The sequence below is a fragment of the Chiloscyllium plagiosum genome, chromosome 27, assembly GCF_004010195.1.
Source record: "Chiloscyllium plagiosum isolate BGI_BamShark_2017 chromosome 27, ASM401019v2, whole genome shotgun sequence".
Classification (NCBI taxonomy): domain Eukaryota; kingdom Metazoa; phylum Chordata; class Chondrichthyes; order Orectolobiformes; family Hemiscylliidae; genus Chiloscyllium; species Chiloscyllium plagiosum.
Window position 1 is genome coordinate 24955545 of NC_057736.1, and position 18056 is coordinate 24973600.

The following is an 18056-nucleotide window of genomic DNA, read 5'->3' on the forward strand; positions in this document are numbered from 1 at the left end:
TTCAGACAGATAATCTTATTAATTACCAGAAAATGTCTGGGGATTACAAAACCTTCTCTAAATCCTGGACATATGTTAAATCATCATTACACCTCCTCTAATCCCTTGCACCTCCAGATCCTTAACAGTCAAACCCAGTCAGAATTCTCCCCGAACTGACACCTCACATCCCTATCTGCTAGAAACCCTACCCTTCAGCAACTAGAGCTTGGAACAATATCTCCCATCCACTGAACAACAGCCCACCCCAGTAACATGATATTCCCTGGGAGAGACATTCTTGTGCCACCCCACTTCCTCAAACAAGTCTGACAGATCCTGTACCTGACCCATGCTGCCTATCCATCAGACACATTAATCTTCAACATGAACAGATTCCCAGATAGCACAGCAACATATCTATGATGCTCTCTAACTGCTAATCTGATCAGGGTTGCAAATGAATCGGAATATCTGACCCAATATAAAACCGAATGGCTTCATAGTTAAAGAAACTAGCACAGCATAAATAAGACTTTTAGATAGTCACTCACAGACGTAAATGCTAAAGGCTTTCTGGAGTAAATCAGAGCAAGCAACACTTACAAGAAATGATAAGCAACTGGTCTTAATTTTCATGTAGTAGAAGTGATTAGAATTTGTTGGAATTATGTCTAATTTTTAAGATTACTTTTAACAGCCATTACGTTTGGTATGATTTTTGTATTTTACCTTGTTTTTTCCCACAGGTAAGATGTAATTTTCTGATCATCTGTGCTTTTGCTGCCATCCAATATCGTGCTGTCCACAGGAAGGGTCAGCTCTTTATCAGGTCCAGAATCAGCCACTGGAGGTTTATTATTTTCTGGAAAAGCAGATCGACGAAATAAACTTCAGCATTTACAGCGTGACATTTTTTTAAGAATTAAGGATGAACGTAAAGATTCCATGGCATTTTCAAACAAGATAATTGTGCAGGATGTTCTTGTGTTCTGGCCAATAACATGTGCTACCCAAGATCAAAATAGGTTATCCTGTGATTTGATATACTGCTGATTGTGGAACCTTGACAGCAGGATTATCTGCTGTTTTTGCCTGAAACATTAAACTCGAATTAACTGATTTGATCCAAAGACTGTCAGACACTCCAAGAATACAAAAGGCACTAGAAAAATTTTTTTTTCAACTTGCTGTTAAATATAGGAGAAAGTGAGGACTGCAGATGCTGGAGATCAGAGCTTAAAAATGTGTTGCTGGAAAAGCGCAGCAGGTCAGGCAGCAAAGGAGCAGGAGAATTGACATTTCGGGCATAAGCCCTTCTTCAGGAAACATGTCCTTCATCTAAGAGCCCACCCACAGTATGTGGTGGTTCCTCTAATTTCTGTCAAGTAGACTGCTTAGTACCAGTTTACTTTTATGAGTTATAAATGGAAGGAATTTTAAAAAAATAAGAAGTTGAAGTATTTTGTCATTTTTCTTGCATTGTAACTGTGAACATTTTCTTCACAAATACATACCTGGTTGCACTATGACCATCACCTCAGCGGTGGCCTGGTGCCCTGCTGAATCTGTGACTGTAAGTTGAAAGATGTAGTCACCTTCCTGCATTGCTGACAGTTGGAGAGATGATGTTCGTACACCCTAAACAAAACAAGTGAAAGAGGTAAAATGCACTATGTATTAAACAGCCTTCCCTGCCTTAATGTTTTGCTCAGTTTATAATGATCAGATATGTCATGTTAGCAATAAGAAACATTTAGATGTTTGCCCATTAGTGAATAGCAGTTGGGGAGGCAGTGGCATTATTGCTGGACTGTTAATCCAAAGACCCAGCTAATGTTCTGGGGAGCCACGTTCAAACCGTACCATGGCAGATCGTGGAATTGGAATTCAATAATTATCTGGAATTTGAATTCAATAATTATTTGGAATTACGATTCATTGACCATGAATCCATTGTCAATGATCTGGTTCAATAATGTCTTTTAGGGGAGGAAATTGCCATCCTTACCTGGCCTGGACTACTTGACTCCCGACCACAGCAATATGGTTGACTCTTAATAATTAGGGATGGGCAATAAATGCTCACCTAGATGCCCTCATTCAGTGAATAAATTTTTTAAAAAGTCAAAATTAAGATTTTATCCGAAGATTTAATCCTCTCTCATTTCAGTGGAAGGAAGCCAAGTGATTAGATTTGCTGAATATAAAACAATACTTCATCATATTTAATCGAAACATAAATCTCAATCCATCCTTTTATTAACCAGAATGATTGTAGCCTTCGAACTTTTGTAGCTATGCCTTTTCCCCTTGCTAACTATAGTTTAAAAGCATTCTTGTAAAGGGTGTGTTCTCGCTTTTATTCCATAAACCTCGGGATCATTTGATTTTGGATATTGGCCAACGATACAAATGTTTTCCTACCTGCATTTCAACAACTTTGCCTTTACTCTTTGGGCTTAGGGACCATTCATAGCTGACAATTCCATGGTCATCTGTGCTTTGGTTGCCATACAGCATGATGGAGTTCTTGGGTAGTGTGAGGACTTGATTCGCACCAGCATTGGCTACAGGTGGATAGTCTACTGCTTTATGCACAGTGACAACTGCTGTGGTTGAGTTACTGGCACCATCAGAATCCACCACTGTCAGACTACAAAGGAAAGGGAATAATAAAGTGGGCAAATCTTTCAAATATACGTCCGGGACTGAACGACAACTCCTAATTGAACAGGAATTTGATTTACATAGTACAGCAAATGCTATGGTTAACAAAGAACTGGAAAATACCAATAAAAAGCCTTAAAACATGACATTTGAAATAATTTATCCAGCTGAAAGCACACTATGCCAACATTCAGACTTGCTACACAACCGTATTCTAATAAACTAAACTACTGGAAATAAAGTTATTTTATACATTGAACAGGAATTTTTCTAAAAACCAGCACAGGTTAAAATGAAGTTCTTCTGGGTTTTAAATACAACTAGATCATGGCAAAATTGACATGTATTGTGATTCAGTTATATTCTTCTAACAATCAATTACTATTTATTTTAGGTAATTTATTGTCTGAGAGAGATGATATTCATACACCCTAAACAAATTACCACTTCTAATTATCAAACCTCAAATGATTTAAAGCTATCGACATTTAAAGCTACACAAGAATGGCAAGATTACAGCTGATGGTCATAATCAGTCTCCATGCTCTGACAAGGTGGTCCCAGGAGCAATTGAGCTCGAAATCCACTTTATTCTTCAGCCACCGGTTTGTCCTTTTTTTGCAGATCATGAGCCCAATTTGAGAAAGGGTGTTCTTAAGACGTTCCCTCATTGCCAGACAAATCTTAAAACCAGAACACCAAGATCCTACAGTATTTATTATTTGAGCTAGAAACATATGAATGGAAGCGTAGATTTAAATTTCATAAGTGATCTGCAGAGGTTCATTTGTAGACACCCAGACAACCCAAAAACAATTTGAACATTTGTGTTTCAGTAATAGGGGTAAAATACACAGTTAGATCAAGACACTGACTCAAAATTTTCTCAGTGCGTCTGTTCTAACTGCCTCAAATGATTACATTGAGGCACAAACACATATTCAAAGTCTTGCCGTGCCTATAGATTTTCTATGAAATATCTATTTCAAGTAGTATACCTCTATACCAACATAAGTTCCTGAGTCTACATTTACAATCAAAATAGAGTATACAGACTGATTATAGCAATGATTGAAGACCCATGGCACTAAAAAGGACATAACATTGTGCCGGATAACTTTCTTGAGAATCATTTTACTAATCCGGAGACACTTGATGAATGAAATTGTCTAATCAATACTTGGTGTGTAAATAGAATTCAATTGTCAAGTGATATGTCCAGGAATCTGCAAAACTAAAGAGCCAATCACTGACATCAGGAAGCAAGGAGAAGGATACATCCCTACCTATATCAACGGAGATGAGGTGGAGATGGCCAAGAGCATCAAGTTTTTAGGAGTGACAATCAGCAACAATCTGACCTGGACCACCCATGTTAAAGGGGTGGTCAAGGCGGCACAACAACTCTTCTTCCTCAGGAAATTATGTATGTCCATAAGGACGCTCACACCAATCTTTACATACGCACCATAGAAAGCATTCAATCTGGATGATCACAGCTTGGTACAGCAAGTGCACTGCCCAGGACTATAAGAAATTACAGGAAGTTGTGAACACAGCCCAGACCATCACGCAATCCAATCCTATCTATTCTATTCTTCTCACTGCCACAGAAAGGCAGCTAACATCAAAGACCCTCCCAACCCAGTCATAATTTCTTCGACCTCTTCCATCAGGAAGATACAAAAGTTTGAACACACGTACCAACAGGTTCAAGAACAGCTTCTTCACTGCTGTTATTAGACTTCTGATTGGCCCTCTCAAATATCAAACCTAATGTTGATCTTGCTTGCTGTACACCTTCTTTGCAGCCATAACTCTGTATTCCTCACTCTGTTCGATTACCTGATGATCTTTGTGTCTTTGTTATGATTTGCTGCACTATATTTAAAAATGCAACTTTTCAATGTACTTAGTTACACATGACAATAATGTATCAAATCAAATGGGGCTTCAACTTTTCAACATCAGATTCCCTGATACATATGAAGGGATAGAGAGTTGGTATTTGATGCTAACCTGGATACACAAATCTGGCAGCACAGCAACCTGTGCAAATGCAGGCAAGAAATTATAAAGGAGCACTTAGAAAGTGGGAAACACCATGGCAAATGAGTTCAATATGGTCCAGTGTTTTCCCTAGGATTACAAGATGATAAAAAAAATCATACTACTGAGAGACAACAAATTGCAGAAAAGCAAGGCAATTTGACTTTCCAGCTCCAGGTACATAAATTGCCAACAGGTTCACAGATACAAAGAAACACTGATAATAAAAAAATGGAACATGGGCCTTCAAACAAATAGATTTATTTGAATTAAAGAATCAAAGAATTGAATGAGAGCAGGCTGCGTGCATGTGGATTCTTAAATTAAAGGGTAATGTTATCAAGGTCCTCAAATGATACAAGGATTCCAAAGGATATAAACAAACTTCACTTAATATGGTGGAAGAATGAAGTTACAATGTGGACCTGGGTTATCTCTTTACCAAATAGGAAACACTTTCACTACCATGCAGGCAGGATCAGAAGCAAAGTTCTTTTGAAACCGGAACCTTATGTTTTGAACATGGGTAAGTTTCAGAGAGGTTGTTAAGTTGTGTGGATAAATTTTATCAGAAAAGAAAAAAAAAAATTATTGACTGGCTATGAGATGTGGTCAGATTTTGACAAATTTAGAAATACTGAGGCTAGTACTAAGGAAAAGTACATAACGAAATTCAGCAAACTATGAAATTTTCAGAAATTTTATTTGGAAATTTCCCAATTTGTGCTGGTATTTACAGCGCTGGAAAGATGTCCAGTTTGACCAGAGCTGCTAGCACAAATGTCAAAGCACTAAAAATTCCTTGGAAAGCATTTTGCTCCAGCAGCATTCATCATACAAAGGAGGCAATCATTAACATGACAGATAATGGAGGGCACATTGTTAACAAATTGACAGGTCGCAAGTGACAACATGAAAGGACAACAGCATCAAATATAAATGGACAGAAATGCTATTGCTAAAGTTGAGAAGCTAAGAGAATTTGGAATTAATGTGAATGGACCCCAGAAATGATCAGAGTGCAGTCAATTTGTGTTTTAGGGGCAATTCAAAATGCTATTAAACCATGCATGTCCTAAATGGTGTAAGTGACAATATCCCAAACTAAACAAGAAACCAAACTTTTAATAATGGAAGATGGAGGTACAGACCAATGAGAGGGCAATGCATTGGTCACAAGAGGTTTCAGCTCAGTGATATATGTGCTGCTGGTATAGCCTTTCAACTGTGTAGAATTAGACAGTGGATGTAGATCTACCATGTGTGGAATGATCTGGTTAAAATGCTGTCTAGAGTAATAAAGGTCAAGACAAAGTTAAGAAATGAGAGTTTTATCAGTTTCACATTTGGAAATGATAACGCACTAAAATCTTTGAAAACAAGGATGTGATTAAGTCCTTATAAAATAGGCAGATTCAATCATTTCATTAGCATGAACATTGCACCCAGAGAAATATCCTTGTTACTCACTTGGCCATTAATGATGAAAAGACAGGTGGAACCAGATATGAAAGCGAGCGAAGCTACTATATTTGGAAAATCTGTGAATTTGCAATTTATGCCATTATGAAACAATCACATTCCTTTAATGGAACATAGATAATTTCTTTTGTGATATGGTGAGGTAATGTTGATCTCGGTAGGTAGAAAGCGAGATGACAAAGTAAATTATGGTAAGATTGGATAGACAGTTTGCCCATCTGTCCTCTAACAAAAGGTTTAAAATTTTAGTATAACATGCAGGAATAAGGGATAGGAGGGTAATAAGCTCACAGAAGAATGAAGTGATAGTGTGAGATTCGTCAAAAACATTGAAGGTCAACATCATAGCCGATAGTAAACCTGCCTTCAGGAGGAGATTTCCACGAGGTACTGGCTATGGGTTTAAAGGCAGAGGATAAAAATGTCTATTTTACGTTTTTTGTTTTAAAAGATTTGGGAAGTTTTCCTCATCAATAATTCATAGTAAAGAAAATAATTGTAGATGGAGTGATGGAAAAGTGGATAGGGACCAGATGTGGAACATTTAACGAAACGTCTCTTTTTATTGGCTCATTGATGAATTTAGAGATGGAAATATTTCAACAGGACTAGAATACAAGCGCAGAGATAGACTGCTGAAGTTGTATAATGCTCAGGTCAGACTTAATTTGGAATATTGAGAGCATTTTTGGCCCCGTATCTAAAGAAGGATATGCTGGCACTGGAGGAGATCTAAAGCTTGTAATTTCAAATAAACCTGTTGTCATGTAAGTTCAGAGTTTGTCCATCCCAGTCCAACAACTCCACATCAAGACGAACAGGACAGAACAAAAAACTCTCAAAGGCATGTATCATCACGTGCCATTTAAGCACAGTTGTTAACTCCCTGATTTTTCAAAAATCTACATCCTCCTTTTTAGATACTGTCCATGATCTAATCTCCACACCTCTGCGGGGTAAAGAATTCCAGACCGTCACCACCCTTCAGAAAAAGAAATTCCTTCCTGTCTCAGTTTAAAAAAGGTGACCCTTTAACCGATAACATTATTCCCCAGTTCAAGGCTCCCACACTCCCTCATGAAAACATCTGCTCAACATCTACCCTGTTATACCTCTTTAAAATCTTCTGTGCATCAATCAGATTACCCCTCCATCTTCTAAACTAATGATAAAAGCCTAACCTGTTCAACCATTCTTGAGAAAACAGCCCCCTCAGCCCATGGATTAGCCTTGTGAATCGATTTTGAACAGCCTCCAAGGGCAGCACATTTCTTTTTGAAATACAGGGACCAAAGCTGTACATTGTATTCCAGGTATGATCTCACTAACACCTCTGTACAGTTGTATCAAGACTTCACTATTTTAAAACTTGAACCCCCAAGCAATAAAAGCCAAATTCCATTTACTGCTTTAATTACTTGCTGCATCTGCATGCTAACGTTTTGTGTTTCATGCACAAGAACACCCAGATCCCTCTGCACTGTACTTTTTTTTGGAGTTTCTCTCCATTTAAATAATAGTCAGCTTTTTTATTCTTCTCACCAAAATCGAAAACGTCACACTATCCAACATTTTACTCCATTACATTTTTGGCCATTCAACCTGTCTATATCCCAGTTTAGATTCCTAATGTCTTCATCTCAACAGGCTCCCCCACTCGTTTGTATTAATACTCTGCACTGAACATCCTCATCCAATTCGTTACTAAAAGACAGTAAATAATTGAAGCACTAGGACTCCACATTGTGGCACTCCATTAGTTTTGTCTTTCCTACCTAAGTCCAATTAATCCTGATTCTCTTCTACACGTTAATTAAATTCTTAAATCCATGCTAATACTCTGTCCCTTGAGCAACCTCTACCTTACCCCACTCCGCCTCATACCTGAGTAAGGTCTTCCTCAGTCTAAACTGTCTTCAGTTAAAAGCAGACCCTCACCATGTTCTACTGGTATCATAAGTGGCAGCTTTCAGGCATCTTTATGCTGCAGGTAAATGATTTTTTTTGTAAGGTGGGAGTAGTGAATTTGAAAACATTGCCAATTTTGAATTCTGTTTTAAGACGTTATGGCAATCAGGCTTCTGGGTCTTTCAGTTCTGCACGAAACACTCCCAACCCATAAGACACCTGAACTGAAACAAAGAACTTCTCCACTGGGTCCTAAGCAAACTCCCTCCGGTAACAAACCACACAGTAAATTACCTACTACGCTGGGTCCGAAGCAGACCCTCTGCAAAAATACACCAAACTGCAACCTACTTACTCCAGAGGGTCGTAGGAAGGATCACTTAACTGGAAGCAGTCACAATCCACTCCACCAGACCACTGGACCTGTAAGGAAGCGGGGTAAGCATGCCGGTCTGCTAGTAAGACTGAAACTACTCGGTTTCAAGACCTCCTCTTCCTAGTTTACGCCTAGCAAACTTATAATCTCTGGAGAACAAGATGGACGAACCCAGATCACGGCTCAGCTTCCAGCATGAACTGTGGGACTGCTGCCTACTCTGCTTCACAGAAAACTGGCTCAACCCATCCATTCCAGACTGTGCAATTCAGGCTGATGGTTTTTCTACCCATCGTATGGGCCGCACAGCATCCTTGGTAAGACAAAGGATGGAGGGGTTTGCTTTTTAATCAACAACTTGTGGTGCACGGACATTGCAACCCTGGGCAGCCACTGCTCCCCAAACATTGGATTTCTCACCATCAAATGTTGCCCCTTCTATCTACCACGGGAATTTACCACTGTTATACTAATTGCTGTGTGCATACCGCCACAAGCAAAGATTGAGGAAGTTCTGGATGTGCTGTACTCCACCACTAACACCCAGGAGACAGAACACCCCGATGCCCTGTTTATTGTGACTGGCAACTTCAATCAAGCCAATCTAAGGAAGGTGTTGCCTAAGTACCAGCACAACATTACCTGCCCCTCCAGGGGCCAGAACATGTTCGACCACTACTACAGCACTGTGAAAGATGCCTACTTCTCCATCTAGCACCCTCATTTCAGGAACTCGACCACAATGCCGTGTTTCTTCTCCTGGCTTACAGGCTCAAGATCAAGCAGGAAACCCCTTTGCAGATACAGGTCCAGTGCTGGTCAGAAGAGCAGAGCATCAACTCTGGTGCTGTCTGGAATTGGCTGATTGGCCCATGTTCAAACAGTCCGCAGGGTGTGCACTAAGGTGGGGGTTGCTCAAGGGACAGAGTATTAGCATGCATTTAAGAAACTGGTTAACATGGAGAAGACAGAGTCAGGATTAATTGGACTCCAGGTTGGAAAGACAAAACTAGTGGTGTGCAGGGTGTTCTAGCAAGATGGATAAAGAACTTGTTTAGCAACAGGAGACAGAGGGTAGTAGTTGAAGGGAGTTTCTCGAAATAGAGAAAGGTGACCAGTAGTGTTCCACAGGGATCAGTGCTGGGGCCACTGTTGTTGGTGATATACATGAATGATCTGGAAGAGGGCACTGTTGGTATGATCAGCAAGTTTGCAGATGACACGAAGATTGGTGGAGTAGCAGAAAGCATAAAAGGTACTATCAAAGAATACAGGAGGATATAGATAGACTGGAGAGTTGGGCGGAAAAGTGGTAGATGGATTTCAATCTAGACAAATGTGAGGTGATGCATTTTGGCAAGTCTAATTCTAGAGCGAATTTACAATAAACGGAAGAGCCTTGGGAAGGGTTGATGGGCAGAGAGATCTGGGAGTGCAGGTCCATTCTACCCTGAAGGTTGCTGCACAGGTGGATAGCATGGTCAAGAAGGCATATAGTATGCTTGCCTTCATTGGACGGGGTGTTGAGTATAAGAGCTGGCAAGTCATGTTAAAATTGTACAGGACGTTGGTTCAGCCACATTTGGAATATTGCGTACAGTTCTGATCGCCATATTGCCAAAAGGATGTGGGTCCTTTGGAGAAGGTTTACGAGGATGTTGCATGGTATGGAAGGTGCTAGCTATGAAGAGAGGCTGAGTAGGTTAGGCTCATTTTCATTAGAAAAAAGGAGATTGAGGGGGAACCTGATTGAGGTTTACAAATCATGAAGGGAATAGACAGGGTGGATAGAGAAAAGTTTTTCCCCAGGGTGAAGGATTCCATAACGGGATGTCTCGCTTTCAAGATGAGAGGTGAAAAGTTTAAGGGGGATACACGCGGCAAGTATTTCACACAGAGTGGTGGGCGTTTGGAACACGTTGCCAGCAGAGGTGGTAGATGCAGGCACGGTAGATTCATTTAAGATGCGTCTGGACAGATGCATGAGTAGGTAGGGAGCAGAGGGATACAGATGCTTAGGAATTGACCGACAAGTTTAGACAGTACATTTGGATCGGCTCAGGCTTGGAGGGCCGAAGGGCCTGTTCCTGGGCTGTAAGTTTTTTTTGTTCTCTTTGTTCTTTGTACCTTGGACGAGTATGCCACCACCCTCACAGGCTTTATCAGCAAGTGTGTGGAGGACTGCTGACTGAGGAGGTCAATTCAGGTGTCCCTCAATAGGTAACCCTGGATGAATCAGGGCATACAGAACTTGCTAAAAACCAGGCATGAGGCCTTCAGATCAGGAGATCCACTCAAATAGAAGGAATCCAAGTATGACCCTCACAGAGCCATTAGGGCAGCCAAGGACTAATACCAATCCAAACTAGAGATCCAGACAGACACACGGCAAGGACGGAATACCACCACAGGTTTTAAAAATAGATAGTGCAAGACAGCAAACGATGACACATCCCTCTCAGATCGTCTCAGTGCCTTCTATGCTCACTTTGAGCAGACTTTCAGCTGAGAGGTAACACCTATTCTGACAAGTTCTTATGAACCTATCCCAACAGTCACTGCATCAGAGGTCAGATCAGCTTTCTTTTGTGTGAATCCAAGAAAAGTGATGGGACCAGACGGAGTACCAGGCCGTGCATTCAGACCATATGCAGATCAACGAGCAGAGGTTTTCTCAGACATCTTCAACCTCTCCCTTCAGCAGGCCCTGCCTGTTTCAAGAGGGCCAACATCATCCCTGTGCCGAAGGCGGCTCACGCAGCATGTCTCAACGACTACCGCCCAGTGACCCTAACTTCGGTGGTCGTGAAGTGCTTTGAAAGGCTGGTCATGGCACTGATGAACTCCAGTCTCCTGACTATTCTTGACCCACTGCAATTTGCCTGTCAGATCAACAGATCCACGTCAGATGCCATATCTCTTGCCCTTCACTCCTCCCTAGAACATCTTGACTCCAAGAACAGCTACGTAAGAATCCTACTCATTGAAGGCTGAACTGTAGTCAACACTATCATCCCCTCGAGACTCATTACTAAACTTAGTGATCACTGGATCTTCAGTTTCCTGACCCACAGGCCACAATCAGTGAAGACTGGGGACAATATTTCATCCTCTTTAACACAACACTGGAGCCCTCCAGGATGCGTACTCAGCCCCCTACTGCACTCACTGTATACCCATGCCTGCATTGTCAAATACCAGACTAAAGCCATTTACAAATTCACTGATGACACCACCATAGTCGGTCGAATCTCAGATAGAGACTAAACAGACTACAGATGGGAGGTAGAAGACCTGGAAAAATGGTGCACCGAGAACAACCTACACTCAATGCCGGAAAAACCAAGGAACTCATTATTGACTTTCAGTGGGATGTTACTCATGCCCCCCTACACATTAACAGCACAGAGTTGGAACGAGTGGAGAGTGTCAAGCTCCTGGGAGTGGTCATCAACAACAAGCTTTCTTGGACTCTCAGGTGGACGGACTGGTTATAAAGGCCCAATGTCTCTTCTTCCTCAGGCAGCTGAGGAAATTTGGCATGACGGTGAATACCCTTGCCAACTTTTATAGGTGCACCATCGAGAGCATTCTGTCTGGATGTATCACTACCTGGTATGGCAACTGTACCGTTCAAGATCGGAGATGGTTACAGAGAGTGGTGAACTCAGCTCAGACAGTCACAAAGGCCAACCTCCCATCTATAGAATCCAACCTCCCAACTCTCGAATCCATCTACCAGGCCCGCTGTCAAGGAAAGGCCGCCAGCATTCTCAAAGATCAATCCCACCCTGGCAATGCTTTTCTACAACCTCTACCATCGGGGAGAAGGTACAGAAGCCTGAACACACGCACCAGCTGGTTTCTAAACAGTTCAACCCTATTGTTGTTCGAATTCTGAATGGACTCACAAACTCTTAACATTTACCTGTGTTTTTGATTTTGCCACTGTTTACCCATTATTTACTTAGCTATGCTACTTAACTATGTGAGCTGCCTGTATTGCTTGCAAGACAAAAGCTTTTCACTGTGCCTTGGTACACATGACAATAAATTCAATTCAATTTAAAACTAATCATTTCTCAGCACCTGACTGGAAAGCTGAGTCTGCTGGGCGTAAATACTTCCTTTTGTAACTGGATCCTGGACTGACCGGGAGATCTCAGTCAGTCTGGATTGGGAATAACATCTCCAACACCATCACCCTGAGCACAAAGGCCCCCCAGGACAGTGTGCTCAGTCCACTGCTGTTCACCCTGCTGACATGCGACTGTGTAGCGATGAACAAGTCGAATCACATTATCAACTTTGCTGATGATACAACTATAGTGGGTCTCATCAGCACAAATGACATGTCAGAATAATGAGAGGAGGTGCAACAGCTAACGGACTAGTGCAGAGCTAACAACCTGTCTCTGAACGTGGACAAGACGAAAGAGATGGTTGTTGACTTCAGGATGGCATGGAGTGACCACTCTCCACTGGACATCAATGGGCTCCCCCATGGACACCAGGAGAAGCACTAAATTTCTTGGCGTACACCCGGCGGAGAATCCCACCTGGTCCCTCAGCACTAGTTCCATAGCCAAGAAAGCCCAGCAGTGTCTCTACTTTCTGCGCAGGCTGAGGAAAGCCCACCTCCCATCCCCCAATCCTCACCACATTTAACAGAGGGTTCATTGAGAGTACCCTGAGCTGCTGTATCACTGCTTGGTTTGGAAGTTTCACCATCTCGGAACGTAAGACCCTACACTGGATAGAGAGGACAGCTGAGAGAATCATCAGGGTCTCTCTTCTCTCCATTACAGACATTTACACCACATGCTGCATCCAAAAGGATAATTGCATTGTGGAAAATCCCACACACCCCTCACTTAAACTCTTCTCCCTCCTGCCATCTGGCGGAAGATACCAGAGCATTCGGTCTCTCACGGCCAGACTGTGCAACAGTTTCTTCCCCAAGCCATCTGACTCCTTGACAGCATGATTGGACTCTTCCCCATCTGAAATTCTTTGCACGACTTCAAATTGCTGCTCGAAAAATGCCTATTATTTATCATTCTTACAAAACATGTATGTTTTGCACTTGCGCATTTATGCGGTGTACGTTTGTGCCGTCAATGTCGCACCCTCAGTCCTGGAGGAATGCGGTCTCATTTTTACTGTATCAGGTGTATATGGTAGAAATGACATAAAAGCTACACTACTCTAAACTGAAGTACACTGGATTAGAAACCAGCCAATTGGCCAATGTCATTTTGCATCAGCAAATCTGAGCCTCGTTGCTATTTGTTAAACTAGATCTTCACAAAAGAATGCAGTAGCTTCAAGACAGAAATGGAGGAATTGTGAGAGTCAAATTAAATAGGTGAATTGGCTGGGCACCTGAACAAGTATCATATTTCCTATGTAATTTTACTCTCTCAGGAGTGGTGGAGTTATGCTAAGTATGTTTTGCATTTGCCAGTGCCTTCACTGGAACTGCTTCACCTACCTTCAGCTGCACAATTTCCAAATATAGTTTTTGTTACGTTACTACAGTTGATTACACCTTGAAAAATCCCAAGCGAGGGGATATTATTCAGACAGACAAAGCATTGAAAGTAAACATGGTGCTTTGAGATTTCCATTATTAGGAAGGTGATGGAACATGAAACTTGTTTTCAGTGATGCTGCTCATCTATGTCATGTGTATTCTAGTGCAGGAAGGTTATAAAATTTCTCTGGCTAAAGAAGATAAATGTTGCCCTTTAGTTTGAAAAGCTAAAAAGATCAGGAGTAGGAAAAGGAACCCGAGTGTCAGAAACTCTTGCTCTTGGTGAGGCATTAGATATATCATTCTTATTAAAAACAATTGAAAAAAATTCAAAGTGAATTCAACAGAAATATTATTGAGTGCTACACTGAAAATAAGTCATGACAGGATAATGTATATTCAATGAAACATGAAAACGAGATGTGGCTAAGGATCGATATTGCGGTTTGAAAACAGATGCTGCAGAATTAAAAATCTCCAAACTGAAATTGGTGGGCAATATCTGACTGTTTCACAAAGTAAGGAACACATTCGAAGAAACTGGATAGGGGCATTTGGAACTTCAACATACAGAGTAAAAGCATCCGGTCAGTTTGTATTTTTTAAAATTTTGTATACAACGTGACCTATTCAAAAGAAAAAGGGGAATCTCAGCATTAAATATGGTCTGAAGGTGTGCCTGAGACAACTGAATTAGGGAGTAGGTGATGGTTATTAAGTTATTAAGGGCCAAAATATAGTGCTAGAACTAAAAGTATGGACTTTGATTTTGTTAAAATATGGTTATCTTCTAGGATACTATTTCTTATGAGATGATTCCAAACAAAGGACATAATTTTATAATGAGGCCACTGAGTGCAAAAAGGTGTCTCCTGATTTTATAGAATCATAGAATCTCCACAGTGTGGAAGCAGGCCATTCGGCCCATTGGTCAGGGAGTCAGAACTGGAGGGCATACGTTTAGGGTGAGAGGGGAAAGATATAAAAGAGATCTATGGGGCAACTAATGAGCTGCCAGAGGAAGTGGTGGAGACTGGTACAATTGCAACATTTAAGGCATTTGGATGGGTATATGAATAGGAAGGGTTTGGAGGGATATGGGCTGGATGCTGGCAGGTGGGACTAGATTGGGTCGGGATATCTGGTTGGCATGGACGAAAGGGTCTGCTTCGATGCTGTACATCTCTATGGGTATTCCAAGATGGTGGACGGGAAAAATTTCTAGCTGTAAGAGCCGCTCCTTTTTTTGAGGTATTTTAGGTGCTGGAGTTGATTTCCTTGCATTCCAGGAGCAGCAACTACTGTTGTATATGCTGTTACATTGTTTTGGAACTTTGGAAGAAAGGGAGAAGAGCAGACAAAAGACGCACATGGTGAGGAGAGAGAGAGAGAGAGGGAGAGAGAGAGACCCTGCACAGTTACTGCCTTTGTTGTTTTTGAATTCATGTATTGCTGGACATCGGAGTGCATCTGGGAAAATTAACAAACAGTGAATTTCACAACTTATCTTGGAGGAACCGGTTTGGGTGAAGTTCACAACACAGAATCAGATAAGTTAATTGTTGTTTTAAGTCTGTCCAAGAGAAAGGCTGTATTAGTGAGTACAGTGGGTTCTTTCTTGATTGTATGTTCTTGGAGCCAAGTCTCTTGATTAAACTTAAAATATAAGCCATAGCTATTAATTTAACCTGGTGCACTGTTTTGTAGAGGAATAAGACGGTGCTATTTTCTGGGTCTGTAGATTGTGAAGGAGCAAAAATGGCCTTTGCAGTGATATGTACTTCTTGTCAGATGTGGGAGTTTATAGAGAGTTTAAGAGTTACTGCGGATTGTATCTGCCATAAATGCTGTTGGGATGCAAATCTTATCAGATCGAGTGGATCAGTTGAAGAGACAGATAGAAGCGATGAGGAACTAGCAACAGCAACAGTATGTGATGAATGGCAGTTATAGGAAGGTGGGGGGGGGGGGGGAAGTCTCAGATACAGTCACATAGATGGGTTAACTCCAGGAAGGATAAGAGAGGTAGGCAGCTAGTGCAAGAGTCTTTGGTGGATATACCCATTTCAAACAGGTACGCTGTTTTGGAAAATGTAGGGGGTGATGGATTCTCAGGGGAACGTAGCACAAACAGCCAAGTTTCTGGTATTGAGACTGATTCTAATGCAACGAGGGGGACGTCGGGTTCCAAGAGATCAACTATGTTAGGGGATTCTCTAGTCCGAGGTACAGACAGACGTTTCTGTGGCCAGCAGAGAAAAAGCAGAATGGTGTGTTGCTTCCCTGGTGCCAGGATCAAGGATGTCTCCGAGAGGATGCAGAATGTTCTCAGAGGAAGAGGGGCCAGCAAGAGGAGAATGGTGTGTTGTTTCCCTGGTGCCAGGATCAAGGATGTCTCAGAGAGGGTGCAGGATGTTCTCACAGAGGAAGAGGGGCCAGCAAGAGGGCATTGTCCACATTGGAACCAACGATATAGGAAGGGAAAAGGTTGAGATTCTGAAGGGAGATTACAGAGAGTTAGGCAGAAATTTAAAAAGGAGGTCCTCAAGGGTAGTAATATCTGGATTACTCCCACTGCTACGAGCTAATGAGGGCAGGAATAGGAGGATAGAGCAGATGAATGCATGGCTGAGGAGCTGGTGTATGGGAGAAGGATTCACATTTTTGGATCATTGGAATCTCTTTTGGGGTAGAAGAAGTGACCTGTTCAAGAAGGACGGATTGAACCTAAATTGGAAGGGGACTAATATACTGGCAGGGAAATTTGCTAGAACTGCTTGGGAGGATTTAAACTAGTAAGGTGAGAGGGGGGTTGGGGGAAACCCAGGGAGATAGTGAGGAAAGAGATCAATCTGAGACTGGTACAGTTGAGAACAGAAGTGAATCAAACAGTCAGCGCAGGCAGGGACAAGGTAGGACTAATAAATTAAACTGCATTTATTTCAATGCGGATTGTATTATAGACCCCCAATAGTCAGAGGGAAATTGAGAAACAAACTTGTAAGGAGATCTCAGCTATTTGTAAGAATAATAGGGTAGTTATGGTCGGGGATTTTAACTTTCCAAACATCGACTGGGACCGTCATAGTGTCAAAGGTTTAGATGGAGAGGAATTTGTTAAGTGCGTACAAGACAACTTTCTGATTCAGTATGTGGATACACATACTAGAGAAGGTGCAAAACTTGACCTACTCTTGGGAAATTAGGCAGGGCAGGTGACGGAGGTGTCAGTGGGGGAGCACTATGGGGCCAGCTACCATAATTCTATTCGTTTTAAAATAGTGCTGGAAAAGGATAGACCAGATCTAAAAGTTGAAGTTCTAAATTGGAGAAAGGCCAATTTTTCGCAGGTAAAGGGATGGCTGGAAAATGGGAAGCCTTCAAAAATGAGACAACAAGAATCCATAGAAAGTGTATTCCTATCAGGGTGAAAGGGAAGACTGGTAGGTATAGGGAATGCTGGATGACTAAAGAAATTGAGGGTTTGGTTAAGAAAAAGGAAGCATATGTCAGGTGTAGACAGGATAGATTGAGTGAATCCTTTAGAAGAGTATAAAGGCAGTAGGAGTATACTTAAGAGGGAAATCAGGAGGGCAAAACAGGGACATGAGATAGCTTTGGCAAATAGAATTAAGGAGAATTCAAAGGGTTTTTACAAATATATTGAGAACAAAAGGGTAACTCGGGAGAGAATAGGGCCCCTCAAAGATCAGCAAGGCGGCCTTTGTGTGGAGTCGCAGAAAACGGCAGAGATACTAAATGAATATTTTGCATCAGTATTTACTGTGGAAAAGGATATGGAAGATATAGACTGTAGGGAAATAGATGGTGACATCTTGCAAAATGTCCAGATTACAGAGGAGGAAGTGCTGGATGTCTAGAAACGGTTAAAGGTGGATAAATCCCCAGGACCTGATCAGGTGTACCGAGAACTCTGTGGGAAGCTCGAGAAGTGATTGCTGGGCCTCTTTCTGAGATATTTGTATCATCGATAGTCACAGATGAGGTGCCAGAAGACTGGAGGTTGGCAAACATGGTGCCACTGTTTAAGAAGGG

General features: G+C 41.6%; 1 protein-coding gene across 6 annotated transcripts in view; it reads right to left on the reverse strand.

Annotated features, from left to right (window-relative positions):
• LOC122563664 (dyslexia-associated protein KIAA0319-like protein) overlaps positions 1-18056 on the reverse strand; it is a 110288-nt gene that overhangs the window by 32109 nt on the left and 60123 nt on the right. For all 6 annotated transcript variants that reach the window (XM_043717703.1, XM_043717700.1, XM_043717701.1 and 3 more), the window contains 3 exons: positions 2407-2635; positions 1497-1620; positions 712-844 (listed from right to left, as the gene is read on the reverse strand). In XM_043717703.1, coding sequence (XP_043573638.1) covers positions 712-844; positions 1497-1620; positions 2407-2635 — 486 coding nt within the window. The remainder of the gene's footprint in view (positions 1-711; positions 845-1496; positions 1621-2406; positions 2636-18056) is intronic.